This window comes from Hemitrygon akajei, chromosome 2 (genome assembly GCF_048418815.1).
Source record: "Hemitrygon akajei chromosome 2, sHemAka1.3, whole genome shotgun sequence".
In the NCBI taxonomy this organism is placed as follows: domain Eukaryota; kingdom Metazoa; phylum Chordata; class Chondrichthyes; order Myliobatiformes; family Dasyatidae; genus Hemitrygon; species Hemitrygon akajei.
In genome coordinates this window covers 84597340-84622025 of record NC_133125.1, presented here as the reverse complement: position 1 = coordinate 84622025, position 24686 = coordinate 84597340, and the positions used below count along the sequence as shown (strand labels likewise).

Genomic DNA, 24686 nt, shown 5'->3' with positions numbered 1-24686 from the left:
GGAGTGTTGTGAACAAAGCGGATGAGCTTAGAGTGTGGATCAGTACTTGAAGATGTGATATAGTGGCCATTACAGAGACTTGGATGGCTCAGGGACAGGATTGGTTACTTCAAGTGCCGGGTTTTAGATGTTTCAGAAAGGACAGGGAGGGAGGCAAAAGAGGTGGGGGCATTGCACTGTTGATCAGAGATAGTGTCACAGCTGCAGAAAAGGTGGACGCCATGGAGGGACTGTCTACGGAGTCTCTCTGGGTAGAGGTTAGGAACAGGAAGGGGTCAATAACGTTACTGGGTGTTTTTTATAGGCCACCTAATAGTAACAGGGATATTGAGGAGCAGAAGGGAAACAGATCGTGGAAAGGTGTAATAATAACAGAGCTGTCGTGATGGGAGATTTTAATTTCCCAAATATCAATTGGCATCTCCCTGGAGCGAAGGGTTTGGATGGAGTGAAATTTGTTAGGTGTGTTCTGGAAGATTTCTTGACACAGTATGTAGATAAGCCTGCAAGAGGAGAGGCTGTACTTGATTTGGTATTGGGAAATGAACTTGGTCAGGTGTCAGATCTCTCAGTGGGAGAGCATTTTGGAGATAGTGATCATAATTCTATCTCCTTTACAATAGCATTGGAGAAAGATAGGAACAGACAAATTAGAAAAGTGTTTAATTGGAGTAAGGGAAATTATGATGCTATCAGGCAGAAATTGGAGGCTTAAATTGGAAACAGATGTTCTCAGGGAAAAGTACGGAAAAAATGTGGCAAATATTCAGGGGATACTTGTGTAAAGTTCTGTGTAGGTACGTTCCAATGAGACAGGGAAGTTATGGTAGGGTACAGGAACCGTGGTGTACAAAGGCTGTAATAAATCTAGTCAAGAAGAAAAGAAAAGTTTAGCAAAGGTTCAGAGAGCTAGGTAATGTTAGAGATCTAGAAGATTACAAGGCTACTAGGAAGGAGCTTAAGAAGGAAATTAGGAGAGCCAGAAGAGGCCATGAGAAGGCCTTGGCGGGCAGGATTAAGGAAAACCCCAAGGCATTCTACAAGTATGTGAAGAGCAAGAGGATAAGACATGAAAGTATAGGACCTATGAAATGTGACAAGTGTGTATGGAACCGGAGGAAATAGCAGAGATATTTAATGAATACTTTACTTCACTATGGAAAAGGACCTTGGTGATAATAGTGATGACTTGCAGCAGACTGAAAAGCTTGAACATGTAGATATTAAGATAAAGAATCTGCTGGAACTTTTGGAAAGCATCATATTGGATAAGTCGCCGGAACCAGACGAAATGTGCCCTGGGCTTCTGTGGGAGGTGAGGGAGGAGATTGATGAGTCTCTGGCGATGATCTTTGCATCATCAATGGGGATGGGAGAGGTTCTGGAGGATTGGGGAGGGTTGTGGATGTTGTTCCTTTATTCAAGAAAGGGAGTAGAGATAGCCCAGGAAATTATAGACCAGTGAGTCTTACTTCAGTGGTTGGTAAGTTGATAGAGAATATCCTGAGGCAGGATTTATGAACATTTGGAGAGGCATAATATGATTAGGAGTAGTCAACATGGCTTTGTAAAGGGCAAGTTGTGCCTTACGAGCCTGATTGAATTTTTTGAGGATGTGACTAAACACATTGATGAAGGAAGAGCAGTAGATGTAGTGTATATGGATTTCAGCAAGGCATTTGATAAGGCTTATTGAGAAAGTAAGGAGGCATGGGATCCAAGGTGACATTGCTTTGTGGATCCAGAACTGGCTTGCTCACAGAAGGCAAAGAGTGGTTGTAGACAGGTCATATTCTGCATGGAGGTTGGTCACCAGTGGGATGCCTCAGGGATCTGTTCTGGGACCCTTACTCTTCATGATTTTTAGAAAAGACCTTGATAAGGAAGTGGAGGGATGGGTTAATAAGTTTGCTGATGACGCAAAGGTTGGAGGTGCTGTGGATAGTGTGGAGGGCTATCAGAGGTTACAGAGGGACATTGATAGGATGCAAAACTGGGCAGAGAAGTGGCAGATGGAGTTCAACCCAGATAAGTGTGAAGTGGTTCATTTTGGTAGGTCAAATATGATGGCAGAATATAGTATTAATGGTAAGACTGTTGGCAGTGTGGAGGATCAGAGGGATCTTGGGGTCCGAGTCCATAGGATGCTCAAAGCAGCTGCGCAGGTTGACACTGTGGTTAAGAAGGCATATGGTGTATTGGCCTTCATCAATTGTGGAATTGAGTTTAGGAGCCGAGAGGTAATGTTGCACCTCTAGAGGACCCTGGTCAGACCCCACTTGGAGTAGTGTGCTGAATTCTAGTCGTTTCACTACAGGAAGGATGCCATGGAAAGGGTGCAGAGGAGATTTACAAGGCTGTTCCCTGGATTGGGGAGCATGCCCTACGAGAGTAGGTTGAGTGAACTCGGCCTTTTCTCCTTGGAGCAAAGGAGGATGAGAGGTGACCTGATAGCTGTGTACAAGATGATGAGAGGCACTGATCATGTGGATAGTCATAGGCTTTTTCCCAGGGCTGAAATGGTTGCCACTAGAGGACACAGGTTTAAGGTGCTGGGGAGTAGGTACAGAGGAGATGTCGGGGTAAGTCTTTTACTCAGAGAGTGGTCAGGGCGTGGAATGGGCTGCCGGCAACGGTGGTGGAGGCAGATACGATAGGATTTTTTAAGAGGCTTTTAGATAGGTACATGGAGCTTAGTAAAATGGAGGGTTATAGCTAAGCCTAGTAATTTCTAAGGTAGAGACGTATTCAGCACAACTTTGTGGGCCAAAGGGCCTGTATTGTGCTGTAGGCTTTCTATGTTTCTAAAAATCTATTAATTATAAAAATATTTAAACTTCTCAACACAAAGGAATAATGACATAATGTTCATGGGTTCATGCACCATTCAGAAACCTGATTGGGGAGATAAAACTTATTTTGAATCATTAAGTGTGGGTCTTCAGGCTCCTGTACTTCCTCCCTGATGGTAGTAACAAGATGAAGAGGGTTCTTAGTGATGGATGCCACCATCTGGAAACACTGAGTCCTCAGCGATGTACCCATGATCAAGCTGTCTGAGTTAGTAACCCTCTGTGGCCTATTTTGATCCTGTGCATTGGAGGCTTCAAAGCAGGCTAGAAAACAACCTGTCAGAGTGCACTTCATCACACATCTATAGAAATTTGCAAGTGTCCTTGGTGACATGCCAAATTTCCTGAAACTTCTAACAAAGTAGAGCTGCTGGCATGCTGTCTTCATGATTCTTCATGGTATCATTGACAAATTTATAGAGATGTTTGAACTGTGCTTAGGCACATAGTCATGTGTGTAAAGTCGAGCAATGGGCAAAGTACGGATCCTTGAGGTGTGCCTGTGTTTATTGTCAGCGAGGAAGAGCAAACAAGAGCTAAACAATTACTATTTTTAACACACAGGAGTCTACCTTTTCTTCATATACAATATTTCCATCATTAAAATCCATCTCAAAATCCACACAGAAAATTTGGTCTGATTGTGCAAGTACTGTGGCTATGACAAAGGTCTGAACTTGATTACTTTGTGCTGCCTTCCAAACATCTACAGTAGGATAATGCTCAAAGATTTCTATATCTTCCAGGACACAACAGTTTACCTGCTTAGTGCTTCATCACCTCCTAAAGAATTCCTACTCCATACCGCCAGTGTACTATGGTGGTACTGAAGGCCAACTTAAGAGTAGGTAGCCCAGGCTTTTGACAGCATCTCACAAACACTGCAATGCTCCTCACTGGAAAAGGCAAGTGCAATACATATACACAAAACCACTGCCACTATGTTCCCATTCATCTGTGATACAGTGGATTCTAGTTAATTGGGACACATTGGAATGAGTACATTTTAGCCCAATTAAGCAGCTGCCCCAATTAGCCAAAATAATTAAAAAGGTATTAAAAAAAGGTGTGAAATGGAGACTGAGAGAGAGCCTGTGGTATTTCGAATAGAGCACAAGATAAAGGAACAGAAGTAGGCCATTTGGCCCATTGAGTCTGCTCCACCACTCCACCATGAGTTAAACCATTCTCCTATCTAGTTCCAATTTCCAGCTTTTTCCCCATATCCCTTGATACCCTGACTAATTAGATACCTATCAATCTCCTCCTTAAACACCCGCAATAATCGGGCCTCCACAGTTGTACGTGGCAGCAAGTACACATGGATACCGGGTGAACGAGTAGTCTTTGGGGTACTGCAAGTCTGTGTCTTTATACACGCTTGAGTGCTCAGTGGGGGGGGGGGGGGGGCACCGATGCTTGTTTTTTTTGCTGGTGGGGGAGGAGGTTTGTTGCCTTGTTGCTGCTTGTGTGTGGGAGGGGGAGCTGGGGGGGGGTGGTCTGGGGTTCTAACATTTAACTGTCATTCTTTCTTTGGGTCACTCTTCTGTTTTCGTGGATGATTGCAAAGAAAAGGTATTTCACGATGTATATTGTATACATTTCTTTCACATTAAATGCACCTTTGAACAAGAGAAACTACCATTTAACTAAGTAACAATTTATATATTTAAATAAAATACAGAACAAATTAGAACAGTACCAATATTTCTACTGTACTATGTAACTGTATTAGTTCCTAATAATTGTTGACAGAAGCATTCATCCAGTGTATGCTGCAACATGTTCTATTGATTGACTGTAAATGAACAAAATCTGCACTGACACCTAATGCCGATAATGGACTGCCTTTACACAATGCTTTCTATTATTGCATCTTCCAAATCTTCACTTTCATTGTAGCATTTGAGATGATACCTTCAAGTTCTTTGTAGTTCCTAACTTGAAGCAAGGAAATCTTTTGATTTTCAATCCCAGCTGTTGTTGGCATTTCCAAGTCTGAATATTTGAAACCACGGTGAGCAAAATAGTCCCAAATGGTCTTACTGCTTATTATCAACAACTCTCTGCTTTTTGAACACAAGCACATGCAAATGATGTTTTTTTTAAATAAACTGTCTGGTTCAAGTATGATATAGCATCTAATGGCCACACAAGTACACACGATTGAAACTAGTTAGAAACTGTTCAGCAACAGTCTCCTGTCCTAGTTAAACAACATCGTCTCCCAAATAAATGAAGAGAATCCCAGGTATTTGCTTGATTAGTTTTTGTTCTTTAAGTGCTATTCCAAATAAGCAGCTGCCCTGATTAACCAGAGTTCACTATATGTTCAGAAATACACTACTGTGGTGAAAAATATCTAATTGTCACTTAATTCTGGGGCTCCTCACCTAACAACAACTAGGAGTCATTTCAACAATGATGCACAGTAACTCAATGCGGAGGCCTGCTATTATCTATTGAGGGTGGTTAGCGAAAGAAAATAAAGACTGGTATTGCATCACCCTGTGAATGTAAGAAATAAAAAGACGCTCAAAAATGAGTTAATTCAAATACTTACGATACTAGACTCACTTGGGAATAAATTAGCCTGCTACAACTTATTTAATACTGACCCCTGCACGCCCGGTGAGTTATAGAATCCAGCAATTGACTTTCCTTTGGTACCTTTCAAACATGAGTTTGTAGGCAAATTGCAGTCATTGTGTACCAGGTCTCAGCTCTATCCTCACAATCTATTTCAGGAACAGATTTAATTATAATGTTTCTAGAAAATGACTGAACCCTCACACCTGTGCATAAATTATACTCAACCAATTCCAGGAGCCACCATTATGTTTTTTTTACCTATTATCTTGCCCAGGACGAGAGACTTGAGCCCATTAAATGCTGTGTCTGATGACAGCTTGTAGTTCATAGAATGTAAATGGTCAATCTGCAAAATATTAAACAGAGAGAAAAAAGAAACAATTAATACAAGCAGAAGATGCAGATGTTGGAAATCTGAAATGTAACAGAAAATACTGGACATCTGTGCAGCACAGTAGTGTAACGGTCAACACAAAACAAACACAGTGCCAACGAGCCAGGGCCCGTTGCTGCCACTGTCTATGAGAGGTTATGTTTTCCCTGTGGGCATGTGGGTTTCCTCCCACTTTCCAAAGTCATATGGATGGGCAGGTTCATTGGTGGTATGGGTGTAACTGGGTACTTCTGATGGTTACCTATCTATCAGAAGCCTGCACCTGGGTGTGACTACCTCAGTAAAAGACTCATCTGTCAGGTTTACCGCTTCTTGCATAGTCATGAGTGCCTGTATTGTCATTCAGGAATTGAAGTTGGGTGCACTTCCTGCAGATGTATGAGTCTCCCTTATCACTACATCTGCAGGAGACCTGCCTGAATTATTATCCTGTTTACACTTGTTATGCTGCTAATTTTAGTGCCAGCCTGTGCTTGTTGGCTGTGTGGAGCTTACTTAACATGCTCTCCAGCTCTCCCCATGACTGAGTAGGCTTACTTATGATTCTCTGCTTTATTCCCAAATCCAAAAGACATTCGGCTTGGAATCAGAATCAAAATCAGGTTTAAAATTACTATCATTTGTTGTGAAATTTGTGTTTTGCAGCAGCTCTATATATATTTAATAGGCAAATAGGCAGTGCAAAAAAAAGAGCAAAAAATCATTGTCTGTACAGAAATCTGATGGTGGAGGGAAAGATGCTGTTCCTGAAATATTGGTTGTGTGTCTTCTGGCTCTTGTACCTGCTCCTTATGAGAAGAGGCATGGCCTGGGTGATGGAATTGCTTAACGATGGATGCCACCTTTTTGAAGCTTTGCCTTTTGAAGATGCCCTTTAAACTGAGGAGACTGGTGCCCATGGCTGAATTTGCAACTTGCTGCAGTTTTTTTCCAATCCTGTGCAGTGACCCCTCCATACCAGATGGTGATGCAACCAGTAAGAATGCTCTTCATGGTATATCTGTAGAAATTTGTGAGTGCTCTTGGTGACATACCAAATTTCCTCAGACTCCTAGTGAAATATAGTTGCTGCCATGCCTTCCGTATGTTGGGCTCAGGATAGATCTTCAAAGATGCTGATACTCAGGTGACCACTGTAAATTGCTCCTGGTGAGTGTTGGAATCTGGGGAGAGTTGATTGGATTGTGGGGAGAATAAAAAATAAATATTCATAAATGTTTCATGGTCAGCATGGACTCAATGGGCCAAAGGGCCTTTTTCAGTACTGTGTCATGGTATGAACAAAATCTGCCCTTTCCATGATGTACTTGGGTTTACACTTTGGTTGTGCTAGTGAACTAGACTGCAGGATTCAATATCTTTTCCTAATGTGAAGCACCAACAGCTGCTTGGCACATCTAAGGTACTATAAGTTAAATTCCATTGATTTTGATTTCCTACATACAGCTGTTCTGAAGGCACTTGTTCCAGCGAATATTTCGGCACCATGAACTTCTCTTGCACCGATCAAGTATAAAGTAAGCAGGCTTTCTCTAACTTGTCTCAGAATCAGTGATCTCTTCAAAGTGCTGAAATCAATGCCTGTTTGTGGTTTCTAAAGAGGCTTTCAGTGCCGCGGATGGCCAATTGCAACCGGATTTGTTTCTGTCAAAGAAGCAACTATCTGCTTGTGCCAAGATAAAGCAGCAACAATTAACCAGCCTGGAGCATGTGGTGAGAGCAAAGAGCATCTATAATGAATGATAATATATAATAATGGCGCAGGTGCAAATTGGACACAGTGTAGTATTATGCAAAACATCCCACAATTAATCCTGTAACTGCCAGGAGGTTCAGAACACACTGTGTTACAGATGCAGCCCTGCATGTGGTGATTGGACACTGAATGGAATGTGTGTAAACACACTTGTGCCAATATTATCTATTCATGTTGCCCAGCAAATGGGGAGGAAAGCAGAGAGGGCCTCAGAACAGGAGCATCTCAGGTTATCAGAGTTCCAAAGTTCAAAGTAAATTTATTATCAAAGTATGTATATGTCACCATGTACATCTGAGATTTATTTCCTTGCAGGCATTTACAGGAAAATGTAGAATTTATGAAAAATTCTAAATAACAAAGTCTGACGAACAACCAATCAGCAAAAGAAGACAAATCATGCAAATTATAAAAAAGTAAATCAATAATATTGAGAAAAGGAGTTGTAGAGTCCTTGAAATTGAATCTATAGGTTTTGGAGTCAGTTCAGTGTTGAGGTGATGGAAGTTATCCACACTGGTTCAGGAGTTTGGGAGGGTCATAGGGCAAGTTGAGAGTGGAATAAACTATAACACTTAACTTGACCCCCATGAAGTCTTTCAACTACTTGCAAAGCTGAAGTCACCCATGCAGTTCTGACTGCTTCCTGGCTTAGTAAGGCAACTCCAATGAACAGGAATACAAGAGACTGAAGAGATCTCCCCTTTTTGGACTACGTTTATACTTTGCATAGCATTAGTAAAGGCGGCAGCAGGATCAAAGATCCCACCAACCCCAGACATTCTGCCTTCTCCATGTTCAACTGGGCAAAAGATTCAAAAGCTGAATGTATGTACCACTATGCTGAAGGACAGCTTTGTCCCCACTCTCATAAAACTATAAAAAATTCCTTAGTATGACTCTTTGGTCTCTTGACCTCACAATCTACCTCATTATGATCTTGCACCTTATTGTACATCTGCACTGCCCTTTCTCTCCAGCTGTTAAACTTTAGTCCCTATTCTTACTATTTTACTTCAATACACTGTAATGATCAAATCTGTATGGACATGTATACAAAAAAGTTTTTCACAATTTCACAATAATAAACCAATTCCAATTTTAATTTCAGTTCCAAGGTACATGGAATTGTTAAATTAGTTTATTATTACCCCACCATGAGAGACATTCACAAGAGGTGATGTCTCAGGAAGGTGGTATCCATCTTAGTGGATCCCTAGCATTTGGACCATGCTCTCTCTTTTGATGCCCCCTCCTCAGGCAAGATCTACAATTCAAGGGTAAACAATCCTCACTGCCATCAGGTTCCTGAGCTGACCTGTAAAACCTTTGTATTAGATCTGACTATTTTTATTTTTATCTGCACTAATGTTGTTATGTTTAATTTGCCATCTAAGTGTAGCACCTGTGTAGCACCAGTCTTATTTTGTGTGACTTGTCGTCACACCCTTTAGAGAAAATCAAATTGCACTAGGCACTAACAGGCAATCAGAAGAATTCAGGTATCAGAAGGAGGCAGTGAATAGAAAACACACACTTCTGGAAATAAAATTTCATTTATAAGAAAATCAATATGTACAAAATATTTACATGAGCAAGAACATTTCAAAATTCAAACATTCTGTTTAGGTTCCAATCTTAGATCTCAAACCAAAACAAATTCCTTTTTAGTTAGAATCAGTGATATTCACTAGAATAACCTTTGATACTCCAATTTCTCTAATTAGATCTAGTGTTATTCCCTATTTCAAAGTTTACAGACCAAACGTTCCTTTTTACTTAACCCTGCTTAGTTAGAAAACCAAATATAATTCCTATTCTCAAGTATTATAGTTAACTTCAGTTTCAGTTCCAGGCAGTATATATACATGTTTAAATTCAAAAATGCTATAAAAACAGTTTAACTGCTTTCACGGCAATTCTCCAACATCACAACTCTAAAGTAACTTATCAAAGTCTGTGCAAAAATAATCAGTTAATGGAGAAAATCAAATTCAGATTCTTTGTATGAAAATAAACTTATACATCCAACTGTATTAAATCCCGCGCTGGTTCTTCATCTGGGTAGCTCGTCATCTTGGTTCTTTGGAATGAAATAGTTTATCATCCACAGTAAGTCAATTCACAGACTTGTACAAAACTAGCAGTCAAGATTGGGCTAGGGTGTATGTGTGTGCATGTGTGAATCTACCTATGAAACTAGCTTGGTAAGATAGCAGTCAAGACTGGGATAGGATGGGTCTATCCATGAGACTAGCTTGAGAGGATAGCCATTGAGACTGGGCTCGGGTACCGGAGCTGTCCCACATTGGCCGGTCACCACTCCTGAATTCGAGTGGAGAACAAGAGGGGAAGCAGACAAAGGGACATAGAGAGCTCCAGGGGAATGAATTTGACCTATTAGGTAAGAGAGCGACAACCAAAGGGGGAAGAAGGGATTGTAAATATTAGTTGTGAGATATTCGTAGATATTGTATAGTTGTTAACAGAATTTTAACAGTGGAAAATGGATAATAACAATGGTAAGTATCATGAAGACAACATTCAAGGTAGAAGGCCAAAGGACGAATCATCGCTCCAGTCGAGGCCTGCTGATCTGCTGACAAAGGCGCTGATGAATAAAAATGCACGAATGAAGGTCGAAAGGTATAAGAAGACAAAACAACTCATAGGCAACCCATTCGTTCCACCGATGTTCCCCAGGTTTTGTTGGAAATGGGAGATAGCAGGTACTCTGTAACTTTTCTCATGATCTCTATGGGAGGAGTTGTGGTGATTGGCCGTATGTTGAGTCTTTCAATCTAAAGAAAATTCAGTACTGGAAACACAAAACTGAAGCTGGGGATGGAGATCCTAATTGGGATTTAGAGCATATGATGTGGTGTTTTAACAAATGCGAAGAGGTAGCTAACGCCACCAGCCTCTGAAGGTTAAATCCAAAAAAGAAGAACAAGTTATGCAAAAGGCCGAGGTCCCCCCATCTTTATTCGGCACTCTGATATTGTTAACTCTTGTTCTATCTTGATGAAGTTATGTAATGTAATTATCTTTAGGAATGGCATCATTCGAGATAAAGTTTTTTGCTGTATCTAAATACAAAGGCTTCAAAACTTTCAAGGTTTCAAAGGTACATTTAATGTCAGAGAAATGTATACAGTATATATCCTGAAATTCTTTTAATTCACAAAAAGAATCTACATGGGACAATAATAAACCAATTTACCAGGTTATGTGTACCATCTACAAGATGCTTTGCAGTAATCTGCCAGAAGCTCTTTGAAAACACCGTCAAATGCCATTTCATCAACAGCCTACAAGGACAAGAGCAGCAGGCGTAAACAAAATCATGGTTTTCACATTCCAGTTTTTGCTTGGCATCATCCTGACCTGGAAGTGTATTATTGTGTTCCTTAATTGTGGCTCAGGATCAGTCCAGAAAATTGCTACCCAACAGCAACGTCAGAATGGCTGCATTGATTGAAGCAGGTGTCTCACTCCAGGCATCTCAAGGACAATTAGGCAGTGGGCATTAAAATTCTAGCCTTCAGTAGCACAGCCACAGTCCAGGAGCTGGCATAAATAAATCATACAAACAAATTCTAAAGCACCATTTGAATCCTTCAATCATGCTTGTATTTAATTCAACTTCACTCATCCCATTACTGAAATAACCAATGGACTCTATTTCAAGGACACTTCATCTCATGATTTTGATATTTATTGCTTGCTTGCTTATTTATTTATCTAACTACTTATTCATTAATTCATTTGTTTATTTGTTTGTTTGCTATATCTTTTTCCCTATATTGTATTTGTACAGTTTATTGCCTATTTCACATTGGTCCTATTGGAGAGGGTCTTTCATTGATTCTATTTTATGTTTTGTATTTACTGTGAATGCCACAAGAAAACCAAGCGTTGGGTTGTATATATATGCAATTAGATAATAAATTTACTTTAAACTTTGATTTAACCACCTTGCTTCATAAGCCATTTATAAACTGTGATGGTGGGGACATTCTCCCCTCTCCCATTGGGTGGACGGTAAAAAAGTCTGAATGCACACATTACAATGCTCAAGGACAACTTTTATTAGACCACAATCAGAGCCCAGAAGGGGCCACTTGTACAATAGGATGGACTCTTGGGCTTACAATCTACCCCGTTATGAACTTGCATTTTATTATTTACCTGCATTGCACTTTTTTCCAATAGCTATTACACTTTATTCTGAATTGTTATTGTCTTAACTTATTCTAGCTCAAGGGACTGTTTAATGATTTAATTTGTAATAAACATTATGCAAGAAAAAATTTCCACCATATCTTGGTACATGGGAAATAATAAACCAATACCAAAACCATTTTTCCAAGAGTCTTTATTTTGAAGCTACTGTGTGGCATCAGAGTAAATGATCAAGAATCAACTTTTTGTGCCATATACAAGATTCAAGTTTGTTTAATGTGATTTCCAATACACAAATGTAAAGAACAAAATAATTATTACTTTGAATCTGATGCTGCACAAAAAATTATAAAATAAAGAATACAATAAAAACATAACAAATATAAATTCATAAGACAGCTTATATACATCGTTTGATAGTATATCCATGAAGAGAGCCTAGGTACAGTAGTGTCTGTACATAAGATGACTCTGACAGGAAATGATAAAGTAGTGATGGTTCGGGGTGTGGAGGGGTTGCTTAGTGGGTGGAGGTGTTGATCAGCCTTACTGTTTGGGGAACTAGTTTTTGAGTCCTGTAATCCTGGCATCAATACTACATAGCGTCCTCAATGATGGGAATGGGCCAAACAATCCATGAGTAGGGTGGGCGGAATCTACATGATATTGTTGGCCTTTATTCAGCACCTTCCTGTATATATGTCCTTAATGGTGGGTAAGCTGGTGCCAGTATTGTATTGGGTAGATTTGACTGTGCATTGTATAGCCTTCCAGTCTGCAGAACATTAGAACATTAGAAAGTTTTTAACAAGAATAGGCCATTCAGCCCAATAAAGCTTGCCAAAATCCTGTTCACATAGTGTGTTGAAATAACTATCGAATTTAGATTTGGAAGTCTCTAAGATACTACTCTCAGCTACACAACCAGGTAGTTTGTTCCATGTGTCCTCAACTTGCTTTGTGAAGAAATCCTTTCTGATGTTAGTCTGAAATCTCCCCTAAACCAGTCTCCACCTACATGGATTAATTTTCAAGTAGCAGCTGGCATCCACCTTAATGATTTTGAGCACTTCTATCATGTCTCCTCTCAGTGCAGGGCAGTTCAGTTTCCATGCCGTGCAGTGATGCAGCATGTTAGGTTGCTCTTTTCTGCACATCTGTAGAAAGTCATGGGTATTGATGTATATAGTCCAGCTCTCTTCAGCCTTTGCAGAAGCAGAGGCATTGATGAGCTTTCCCGACTGTGCAGGATGTTTCTGGGACCATGAGAGTTCGTGTGAGATGTGCACTTCCAGGAGTTTGAAACAGCTCCCACTTTTCACTGCTGTGCCGCTGATGTAAAGTGGTGCAAGTTCTCCTGAAGTCGAAGTATCTGCTTTGCCTTGTTGACATTGAGGAAGAGGTTACTTGTCTGGCACCAGGCCTCGATCACTTCCACCTCCTCTCTGTAGGTCGTCTCACTGTTGTTGGTGATTAGCCCCACCACGGCCGTGCCATCAGCGAAGCTGACAATGTGATTATTCAGGTGCTTGGCAGTGCAGTCATGTGTGAGCGGAGTGCACAGCAGTGGGCTCAGTTCATAACCCTTGAGTGCACCCGTGTCAAGGATGATGAGGGGAGCTGTTGTGCATCCTGACTATCTATAGATACTGTATAATACACTAACGTGCATGAGGATTTGGCTACGGTATGTTGGCATGACATACAACAAAAGACACATTCAACAAGAATAAAATGTCATAGATGTACAGATATAGAATAAAAAATACAGTAGCTTGCAGTCTGTTTTACAGTTGAACTGGTAATATTTTACAGTGATATTATTTTTTCTAATTCCTTTGTCATAGTGAATGGAGCATCCAGGAAAAATATGTAAAAGAAAACACTTTGTGTCCATTACTGATAATTGATCATGAGATTACAGGGAGCTCAAGCCAGTACAGAGATATTTCTGATACTTCTGACATGTGTATTGAAGCAATGCTAATGGTTGCAATTGTATTTGTAATAACCTGCCAGCACTCACTGTCTATATTCACAAAAGAACAATAGTCACTTGGACCAAATAGAGCATGGCTATTAGCAACAATTCACAACCAATTCCGCAAGGAGCTGAGGTGGATGAGAAACGTCTCTCAAAGACAGGATAGATGAAAAAAAATGTAGATAAAGAAAATCCTTTTTAGGTATTTGCATGTGTATAGTGTTTAACAATGACCTGCCCTGTCTCATAGACTGAAGTGGAGAAGCAAGCATTTTCACACTTTAAGGTTCAGGGGAACCTTGTAGCACATCATATTGACTGATAGAAAGCAAATGAAACAACAGGAAATGGAATAGACCATAGAACACTACAACACAGTGCAGGTGCTTCAGCTGACGATAGCAGTGCTGATCTTACAATTACTCTAAGATCAATCTACCCTTCCCTCCTACATAGTGCAAACACGAGGAAATCTACAAATGCTGGAAATTCAAGCAACACACACAAAATACTGGTGGAACGCAGCAGGCCAGGCCTGAAATGTCGACTGTACTTCTTCCTATAGATGTTGCCTGGCCTGCTGCATTCCACCAGCATTTTGTGTGTGTTGCTCCTACATAGCGCTCTATTTTACTATCATCCATGTGTCTATCGAAGAATTCTTTTTACAGTAAATGCCCCTTATGCACCTGTCTCTATCAACACCACCGGCAGGGCATTCCATGCCCCACAACTCTGTGTAAAGAAATTACCTCTGACATCCCCCCCCCCATACTTTCCTCAAATCACCTTAAAATTATGTCCCCTTGGATTGGCCATTCCCACTCCGGGAAAAATTCTTTTGATCCATGCCTCGTATCATCTGGTATACCTCTATCAAAATCTGAAACAATGACAGAAAATTCTGGAAGAAGTCTGCCAAAGACTAAAGATAGGAGATTAACTTTATTTGTCACCTTAGCCTAATCATGGGACAATTTACAATGACCAGTTATCCTACTGACAGTGGGAGGAAACCAGAGAAAGCCCATGCAGTCACGGGTGGTTGTAGAGATTCCTTACGGAGGACGCCGGGACTGAATTCTGAACTCCGACGCCCATGCTGTAATAACATCGCCTTAACCACAGCAGTCCCATATCACTCAATTTTAACCATGATCTTGCTTTTTTTTCTTCTTCCAACTTGAATGAAGCCACTATCTGAAAGCAGCACTTGCATCTACAAATTGTTTTACTCTATTTTAAAAGCAGTAAAACAGTGCCGTGTCACAATGTTGATGCCAGGGCCAAGAAAACATACCAGTACCTCTACTGTCAGCACAGAAGCCTTGGCACTGATGACAACAGGATCTCAGTTCTAATTCTCCTAGACCACAACATTCTCCTACATTACCCTGAGAGCCGGGTTGGCCTCTCTGGTAGTGCCCTTAACTGGTTTCATTCTTGGACATCATCTTCAAAACTGCCTAACACATCACTGATACCTGCCTCCCCACTATCAGGACGTATATACAGAAAGATGCCAGAAAAGGGCCAGTAACATTATGAAGGGTCCCACACAATACATTCATGGACTATTTGTCCCACTCTCATCAGGGAGGAGGCCACGTAGCATCCATGCCAGGACCACCAGACTCAAAAACAGTTACTTTCCCTAAGCAGTGAGGCTGATCAACACCTCCACCCACTGACTCCACCACAACTTTATTATTCCCTGCCTGTCAACTTATGTATGGACTAGTGTCACTTTATGGACATACAATCAATCTACTGTATGTATATAAGATAGCTTATGTATTGCTATTTATTGTGTGTTGTTTCCTTATTATTATGATCTTCATCATTTGTGTTTTTTTGCATGCTGCATCGAATCTGGAGTAACAATTACTTTGTTTTTACACTTGTGTACAGGCAATAACATTAAACAATCTTGAATCTTGCCTTAATTTGACTTCTCTGCACTTCTTCCAATGCAGGTGTAACCTTCCTTAAATAAGGAGACCGAACTGCACCTCTAATAAAGACCAACATTCTATTAACCTTTTTAGCATATCTGCTTCCACCACTAGCCCTGGCTGCATGGTCCACTCTCTACATTAAATACTTGACCCAAAGAGTAGTCCACAGGGCCATGAGTGGAATCTTCCCTCTTCTTCTATCCCTCACTCTGGCCTCATACTGCTTCTGCTCACCTGCCTATCACCTCCCCCTGGTGACCCTCCTTCTTCCCTTTCTCCCATGGTCCACTCTCCTCTCTTACCAGATTCCTTCTTCTCCAGCCATTCATTTTTCCCACCCACCTGGCTTCACCTATCAACTTCTAGCTATCCTCATTCCCCTCCCAGAACCTTTTTACTCTAGCATCTTCCCCCTTCTTTTCCAGTCCTGAAGAAGGGTCTTGGACTGAAATGTTAACCTTTTATTTATTTTGATAGATGCTGCTTGATCTGCTAAAGTCCTCAAGCATTTGTGTGTATTGCTGTCAATTTTCAGCACCTGCAGAATCTCTGGCCTGATAAAGCAGTTCAAAGGCATGTGCAAGGCTGCATTTATAGTCTTGAGAAATCGAAAATAAGAATGAAGATAAAAAATCAGTTTGAATATTGCATTTCAACAGCACAGTTTCATGAGGAAATAGGGCTACCAACACTTAGTTATTGAAAATCATAACTGCTATTTTTCAGACCAATGAGGTGGAAAAATACATTGCAGATGAATTTTAGGTATGACACTTTTGCAAATTTTATTTGGGGAAGTTCTTTTGTTGGGAAAATTTGCAATCACAAATGAAAATTCACCAAAAAACCAAGGATGAATTTCCTAATAAGCATGGATAGATGTTGAAATTAAAGTAATTTTGCTTTCCTCTGGTGTAAGCAGATGTTCACCAGCTCAACACTGTTATTTTTGTAATGACTGAAAATATTGTAATCTGTACTAAAAAAGAAACTGGAGGAACTCAGCCAGTCAGCACTCAAAATGCTGGAGGAACTCAGCAGGTCTGGCAGCATCTATGACGAGGAATAGGCAGTTGATGTTTGGTGCCAAGAGCTTTCATCAGGACTCAGGACTCGCTTTGTGGAGGCAGAGGGCCAAAGTTTTAGGTCAGGACCTTGATTCAGGGCTGGGTGTACAATGAAGACAGCTATTATAAAGAGGTAAGGGGAAGGGTAAAACAGGTGCTGGTAGTTAAAAGGTAGAATTAGCTGAGGTGAGAAATGATTGGCAGTCAGAACCAGGTGGGCCACAAAAGTTGAGAGACAGAGACGGATGTGTGACAGCTGAAAACTGGAAAACAAAACAGAAGTGGTGTGAAAGAATCTCCTGTCCCTTTCGGAGACTTGCAGTACCATTGATATTGTGACTCATATCATAAGGTTGGAGGAATCTGATCAGTAGATGAAGGGCTTTACGAAAACATTGATGATCTCTGATCCACCGAATTCTTCCAGCAGTTTATCTTTAGCTCCAGATTCCATCAACCGCAGTCTTTTGTTCTATGACAAAGTGGGTGCTATGGTAGCATGGCAGTTAGCGCGACACTATTACAACTCGGACTGTTGGAATTCACAGTCCGTACATCTTCCCTGTGTAATGTGCAGGTTTTCCCTGGGTTCCCCGGACTCCCCACCCCCCCAGATGTACCAGTTAGTAGGTCATTCTAAATTGTCCTGTACTTAGCTTAGGGTTAATTGGGAATTGTCGGGGGTTACTGGGTGGCATGGCCGATTCTGTGCTGTATCTCAAAAATAAAAAAAATAAATTTTATTGTACTGATAATTGAATTCAATCCTTCTGTGGCTACTAAATAAATACTTTCAAATTGTTAAAAAACTGTTGAATTAGAAAGTTGCCTTTAGTAATAGTGATGGCTTGCTATTAGATTATTGTAAAACCTGACTGATTCACTCACACGCAGTAGTTCAGACAAGATCTACCATCCTTAACCATTCTCAGCCTATAGGTGACTCTAGACCAGGCATGGGCAAACTATGGCCCGGGGGCCATATGCGGCCCGTTAAGCTTTTTAATCCGGCCCGAAGAACTTGATGAATTTATATTAATAAACCTTGTTAACGTTTTTTCCCCGCAGTTCTGGCGTTTTCCCAATAGATGACGCACTCTATATACAGTGACCTTTGTTGAAGTGCAGCGTATTATTCCACATTTGCGCTTTACTCTTTGACCTCTCACCCCTTCTGTAAAGATGAGTGGAGCTAAGAAAAGAAAAGTGGATAGAGAATGTCGGGTGTTTAATAAGGAGTGGACAACTAAATATCTTTTTACCGAACACCGATCAACTGCTGTATGCCTGATATGCCAAAAGACTGTGGCGGTTTTTAAAGAATATAATATCAGCCGTCACTTTGCCACAAAACATGCCAACTATGCTAGCAACCAGTCAATGAAAGAACGGGAAGCTAATGCTCAGAGGTTGGCAGCTAATTTACAGGCTCAACAAAATTTTTTTCACCGTCAAACTGCCATTCATGAGTCAAGTACCAAGGCGAGTTTTATGCTGTCATTCAAATTAGCAAAGGCCAGCAAGCCTCTGTCTGAAGGCGAGTTTTTAAAAGAATGTATGGTGGAGACAGCAGGTGTATTGTGTCCGGAGAGCAAAGACAAATTTGAAAAAATCAGTTTATCACGCAGGACAGTGACTCGCCGTGTGGAACTGATAGATGAAGATATAACCAGCGACTTAAATAAAAAGGCAGAGTCGTTCACGTTATATTCATTAGCACTGGATGAAAGCAACGATGTAAAAGACACTGTTCAGCTCCTCATTTTTATCCGAGGAATTAACAATACTTTTGAAATAACGGAGGAGTTTTTGACAATGGAGTCTCTGAAAGGAAAAACACGGGGAGAGGACTTGTATGACCGGGTGTCTGCTGTCATCGAAATATGAAGCTCCCTTGGAGTAAACTTATCAACGTCACCACAGATGGATCTCCTAATTTGACAGGGAAAAATGTCGGCCTGCTGAGGAGAATACAGAATAAAGTGAAAGATGAAAATCCTGATCAGGATGTTATTTTCCTTCACTGCATCATCCACCAGGAATCTCTATGTAAATCGGTATTACAGCTGAATCATGTTGTGAATCCTGTCGTAAAACTTGTCAACTTTATACGTGCAAGGGGACTTCAGCACCGTCAGTTCATCACGTTCCTGGAGGAAACTGATGCGGATCACCAGGACCTACTTTATCACTCCCGTGTCCGCTGGTTAAGTTTGGGCAAAGTGTTTCAACGAGTATGGGAGCTCAAAGAGGAGATCGGTGCATTTTTGGAGTTACTGAGGAAGGCCGGCGAATTTCCTGAGCTGAGCAACAAGAGCTGGCTTTGTGACTTTGCGTTTGCTGTGGATATATTTTCACACATGAATGAACTGAACGTGAAGCTACAGGGGAAGGATCAGTTTGTGCATGACATGTACACAAACATGAAAGCCTTTAAATCCAAGCTGGCTTTTTTCTCCAGGCAAATTTTGAATAAGTTATTCACTCATTTTCCCACACTAGCCACGCTGGAAGAGGCCGGCGCAAATGTGAAAAAATACAAACGAGTCACTGGATGCGCTGCACAGAGAATTCTGCCGTCGCTTTTCTGATTTTGAAAAAATTGACAAGTCACTTCAGTTGGTGGCCTGTCCCCTGTCACAAGATCCTGAAACCGCACCAGAGGAGCTACAGCTGGAACTGATCGACCTTCAGTCTGACCCCATCTTAAAAGAGAAGTTCAACTCTCTTAAACTGAATGACTTTTATGCTTCACTTGGTAAAGAGGTGTTTCCAAACCTCCGGAGGACGGCACAGAAGATGCTGGCGTTGTTCGGCTCGACCTATTTGTGTGAACAGGTGTTCAGCGTCATGAACATCAACAAAGCCAGCCACAGATCCAAGTTAACTGACCAACACCTCAGATCCATCCTGAGAATCGCCACAACAAAACTAAATCCAGACTTTGATGCGCTGGCTAAAAAGGGAGACCAACAACACTGTTCCCACTGAAATTAAAAATAAGTTTCTTCGTTGTGTTATGTAAAAAATGCATTTGAAAATATTTTTTTCAATAAGCCTTACACGTTACATGTCATTTCTGTTAAGTGATGGACATGAGTAGTGCGCAGGTGCACGTACACTCTCAAAATAAAAAATGCGCTCCAGATCAAATAACGCATACTGGCGTGCTGTCACTGTTCTGTCCTTGTGCTGGTCGTTGTTGAGTTTTGGCACAGGGGACAATTGAATAAGAAGGAGCAGGACAAGTAGACCTGCATCTCCTACCGTTTTTGAAATAAAGACAGTCAGGAGGAGAGTGATGATTATATTATCTTGAAGGATAACAGAATTTTCAGTGCTTTAAAATAATAACTGTTACTATTAAAATAAGCTGTATTTTATTCATTTAATTTTCAGTGTTTTAAAAGTCATTTCAGTAAATAGCTAAATACCATGGGACTTCAAAGACAGATATTTTGTTGTAATGCATTTGTTCATTTTCAATTGAAATTAAAGCACATGTTTTCTACATATCCCATGATATTTTATTTTCTCTTATGAGGTGTATTACCAAAACACTCCGTCCATCTGCTCCTGGTCCGGGCCCCCTGTCAAATTTTAGAACCCTTTGTGGCCCACAAGTCAAAAAGTTTGCCCACCCCTGCTCTAGACCTTGACACTGCTCACTGACCCAGCCCAGAAAAGTACTCATTTTCAAGGGGAGGCCTTGATAATGATTCCCAAATCACAAGAAGAATGAAAGATCTTTTCATGCATACTTACATACAATTTTGTGTTGCTAAACATTATAATTTCTTCAGTCAGAGGCTGGTGAGATTGTGGAGTGAGCTGCCAGTGGTGGATGCAGGTTTGACTTAAGCAATTAAGAGAAATTTGGATAGTTACATGGATCAAGATGGTCCAGGTGTAGGTCAATAGGACTCGGCAGAATAGTACTTGGCATTGAGATGGGTTGAAGGACATATTTCTGTGCTTTAGAATTCTATGACTCCAAATGGAACACTACAACATTTGAACAGCAATACCTCAAACAGTTTTATTGAAAGTGGCCTTTAACAGTGTATGAAATCCCCATCAACAAGGTGGAAAAGCTCAAAAGAGTGATCAGCACACATGTGAAACAGTGGCTTGGACTTCCACAATGCTTAAGTGCTGTTGGACTGTACAGGAACGGCAAATTAGAATTACCAATTGCAAGTCTTGTGGAAGAATTCAAACGCACCAAAGCAAGGTTGGTCATGACCCTCACTGAATCTGAAGATACTGTTATTCGAACAGCAGCTCCCCGTGTGGCAACGGGGAGGAAGTGGACCCCATCTGAAGCCATTCAGAGTGCTAAGACTGCTCTTCACTTCCGGGATGTGATTGGCCAAGTCCAACCTGGGAGACCCAGGCTTGGGCTTGTTCCAAAGGCACCTCAATGGTACAAGGCAACATCAGTGCAGAAGAGATGGCTTGTTGTGGAGGAGGTGAGAAGACAGGAGGAGGCAGAGTGACACACCAGGGCCATCTCAATGACCAAGCAGGGCCAATGGACTAATTGGGAGAGCCTGGAAAAGAGGAAACTCAGTTGGCGTGACATCTGGGAGATGGAGGGTTCTCGGCTAAGTTTTGTCATCAGAGCCACTTATGACCTCTTACCAACACCCCAGAACCTGAACCAGTGGTGGGGAGAAGACCCCACTTGCTCTCTTTGTCAAGCACCTGGATCACTAAGGCACATTTTAACAGGATGCACCACGAGCCTCAGCCAGGGGCGGTACACTAGGCAGCATAACCTAGTTCTCAGACAGCTGGCGTCAATCTTGGACCAGAGGCGAATTACCACAAATGCTCCCCCACAAACATCGGCAAGAAATGTCCACATGACACGATTTGTACCAGCAGGCCAACTTCCAGAGCACCATATAACAACAAAAGAGGTAAGCATTCTGCAGGCTGCTCGGGATTGGATAATGGACATGGACTTGAGAAAAAAAAGCTTGTGTTTCCCCCAGACATTGCGGCTACAACACTCCGGCCAGACATGGTCTTGTGGTCCACAACAGCCAAGCTGGCATATGTTGTGGAATTGACAGTACCATGGGAAGATGGTGTTGAAGAAGCTTATGAGAGCAAAAAGACCAAATACTCTGAAATGGCAACTGAAGCTGCCCAGAATGGCTGGAAGACCAAGATTTTCCCTTTAGAAGTGAGATGCGGGGGATTTGTGGCTACATCTACGACCAGCCTGTTGAAGCAGATGGGGGTGAGAGTTTACTCACTCCAACAAGCAATCAAATGCAGCAGAAGAAAGCAGTAATTGGATTTGGATTAAAAGGAAAGACAACAACTGGGCTGCAAGATGAAGACAGGAGGGTATGGAACTGAGGGGGGTATATCTGGGATGCCAGGTAGCACCGTTCAGCCCTCTGGCGACATCGTGGGCTTATCAACAAAACATCAAAGAAGGAGGGTGCCCACCTGATGACCCCAATGAGGTACCTACCCTCCTTGTCACCACTCCAAGCCTACTGCCAACATCGAGAGTGCTGACTTATCATAGGGATTGAAACATCAAGTCCTATTAGCTCTACTGTGCTTTAGTGTTCAATTACTCCAAATGGAATGCTACAACATTTGAACAGCAATACCTCAATTTTATTGAAAGTTATTCCACCGCTAAAAATACCATCACTAAAAATTAATGTAGGGTTTGGAAACTTCACCCCAATGGTCATCCTCCCTAACTGATACAACTTAAGGTCAGTGCAGAAAAGCAGACCTCAGAGAGAACCAGAACAATCGAGAGACAAATTATATGTAAATAAAGCAAAGAGGTAAAGAGGGAAGTAAAAAGGTCTGCAGGAAAGAAAAATAAAAAAGTTCAAACAAGCTGCATTGACAACTTAATGGTCTAAACATGAGATTTTAAAAGATTAGCTTTATTTGTCACATCAACATCGAAACCTGCATTGTTTGCATCAATGAACAACAGAGTCCAAAATTGCACTGGGGGCAGTCCACAAATGTTGGCATACTTCTGGCACTAAAATACCATTGACACAACTTACTATCCATGAACTATACATCTTTCGAATGTGGGAGGAATCCAGAGCACCTAGAGGAAACCAACGCGGTACAGGGGGAATGAACAAATTTTACAATCAGCGACAGGAATTAAACCTGGGTTGCTGGTGCTACCCATTGCACTAACTGCTATACAAAATGTGCCACCCCAGTTAGACGTGAGAACTGAAGACTCTGACAAATAGGACAGATGTGTGAAGTGACTGGTGGGTGCGGAGTTTGTGATGTGGTGACTCCTCCCACTGCTCACATGTGCTCCTATGATGAATGTCCAAAATTATCAGTTGTTTCCATTCCAAGTACAGGAGTGCCACGGCAGTGTAGCAGTTAGCATGATGCCATAACAGCTCAGGGCATTGGAGTTCGAAGCTCAATTCCAGCATCCTCTGTAAGGAATCTTTGCATGTCCTCCCCACAGAATGCATCGTTTTTCTCTGAGTGCTATGGTCTCCTCCCACAGTCCAAAGATGTACTGGGTGGGTTAATTGGTCATTGTAAGTTTTCCCATGATTAGGCTGGGGTTAAATCGGGTTGTTGGGGGTCCTGGGGCAGCACAGCTTGAAGGGCTGTTAGGGCTTATTCTGCGCTGTATCTCTAAATAATTATGTACAATAAATCACATTTTGAGCAGCATCACTAGAATATGAAGCACTACCTCGACATTACAGCAATACAAGATGTTGTGGCATTACATCAGCATTTCTCTGTGAGGAGATGGCAAAATTCCATGAGTTGTCGAGGAAATCATAGTTTATCTTTTCCCAAAACAAATTGTTGCATTTCAGTGTTAAAAGTTATGTTCATTTTCAACTCAATATTGACACTTCAGCAACCTCTGGACATATATACTATGTTGCCTGCAATTGATACATCCATTCCACGTTGGTTTGTTCAGCCATTATGCCATGATTTGAAAAACCTCATAATTACAGAAGCAATAATCTGCATCACCCTCTTAACAAAACTTTGCCTGGTTTTTCGTAATTATAAACCGCTGATCAAATTTTACCTGATGAAATTTGACAGCAATGAAAATTAATGCATCATAGAATCTATATTTTATTACCTTTAACTAAATTATGAGAAATAAAATCATAATTTTACATAATGGCTTGCTTAAATGAGTTGTTTTATCCAGAAGCCCTGTTAAATTGAATTTCCTACAGATGGAGCTCAAAAGAGCACGATTATTTTTTGAAGCTATGTAGTTTTATATCTCAGCATTAACTATTAACCATCTAAGTAGATCATTTTATTCTGCATCCCGTTACCTCAACATAGACACTTGGTCCTTCTCGGTTGATTTTGACACTGTGGAGAAGTCCATCTGCGAGGTTTCCAACATCAAAATTAAAGATGTCAGGATCTTTGTTATTGTCAAGCCTATATCTGACCTGCAAGCTCCCTGAAACAAAACAAAGGCATTCTTACATTTTTGTTACATTGACCAGATTATTTTTTTAACAGCACTCCGTAATCTCACACATATCAATGAATTGTCTCATCCATACAGTTTTACACACCATACCTTGGAAATGTTACAGTGAAGGGAAGACTATACTTTGTAGGGTTGCCAAGATCACTGGTGGATTCCAAGGGTCAAATCATGAGGAGAGATGATTGAAACTTGTCCGATATTTCTTAGAATTTTGTGCAAAGTCTTAATTGATTATAATATTGAATAGTTATAATGTTTATATATATAAATGTTATTTTTATATATTTTACTTATAGGTTGAATATTTATAACATTCGATTATAACATGGAGGAAAACCAGCAGGAAAGAACGAAAGAAAAAGTTGGTAGCTTAGGTGATTGCCTAAGA

General features: G+C 41.0%; 1 protein-coding gene across 3 annotated transcripts in view; it reads right to left on the bottom strand.

The window, feature by feature from the left end:
- The window catches only part of LOC140714304 (contactin-associated protein-like 5), a 1942527-nt gene that overhangs the window by 136757 nt on the left and 1781084 nt on the right, over window positions 1-24686 (bottom strand). For all 3 annotated transcript variants that reach the window (XM_073025413.1, XM_073025423.1, XM_073025434.1), the window contains 2 exons: window positions 24132-24265; window positions 5703-5790 (listed from right to left, as the gene is read on the bottom strand). In XM_073025413.1, coding sequence (XP_072881514.1) covers window positions 5703-5790; window positions 24132-24265 — 222 coding nt within the window. The remainder of the gene's footprint in view (window positions 1-5702; window positions 5791-24131; window positions 24266-24686) is intronic.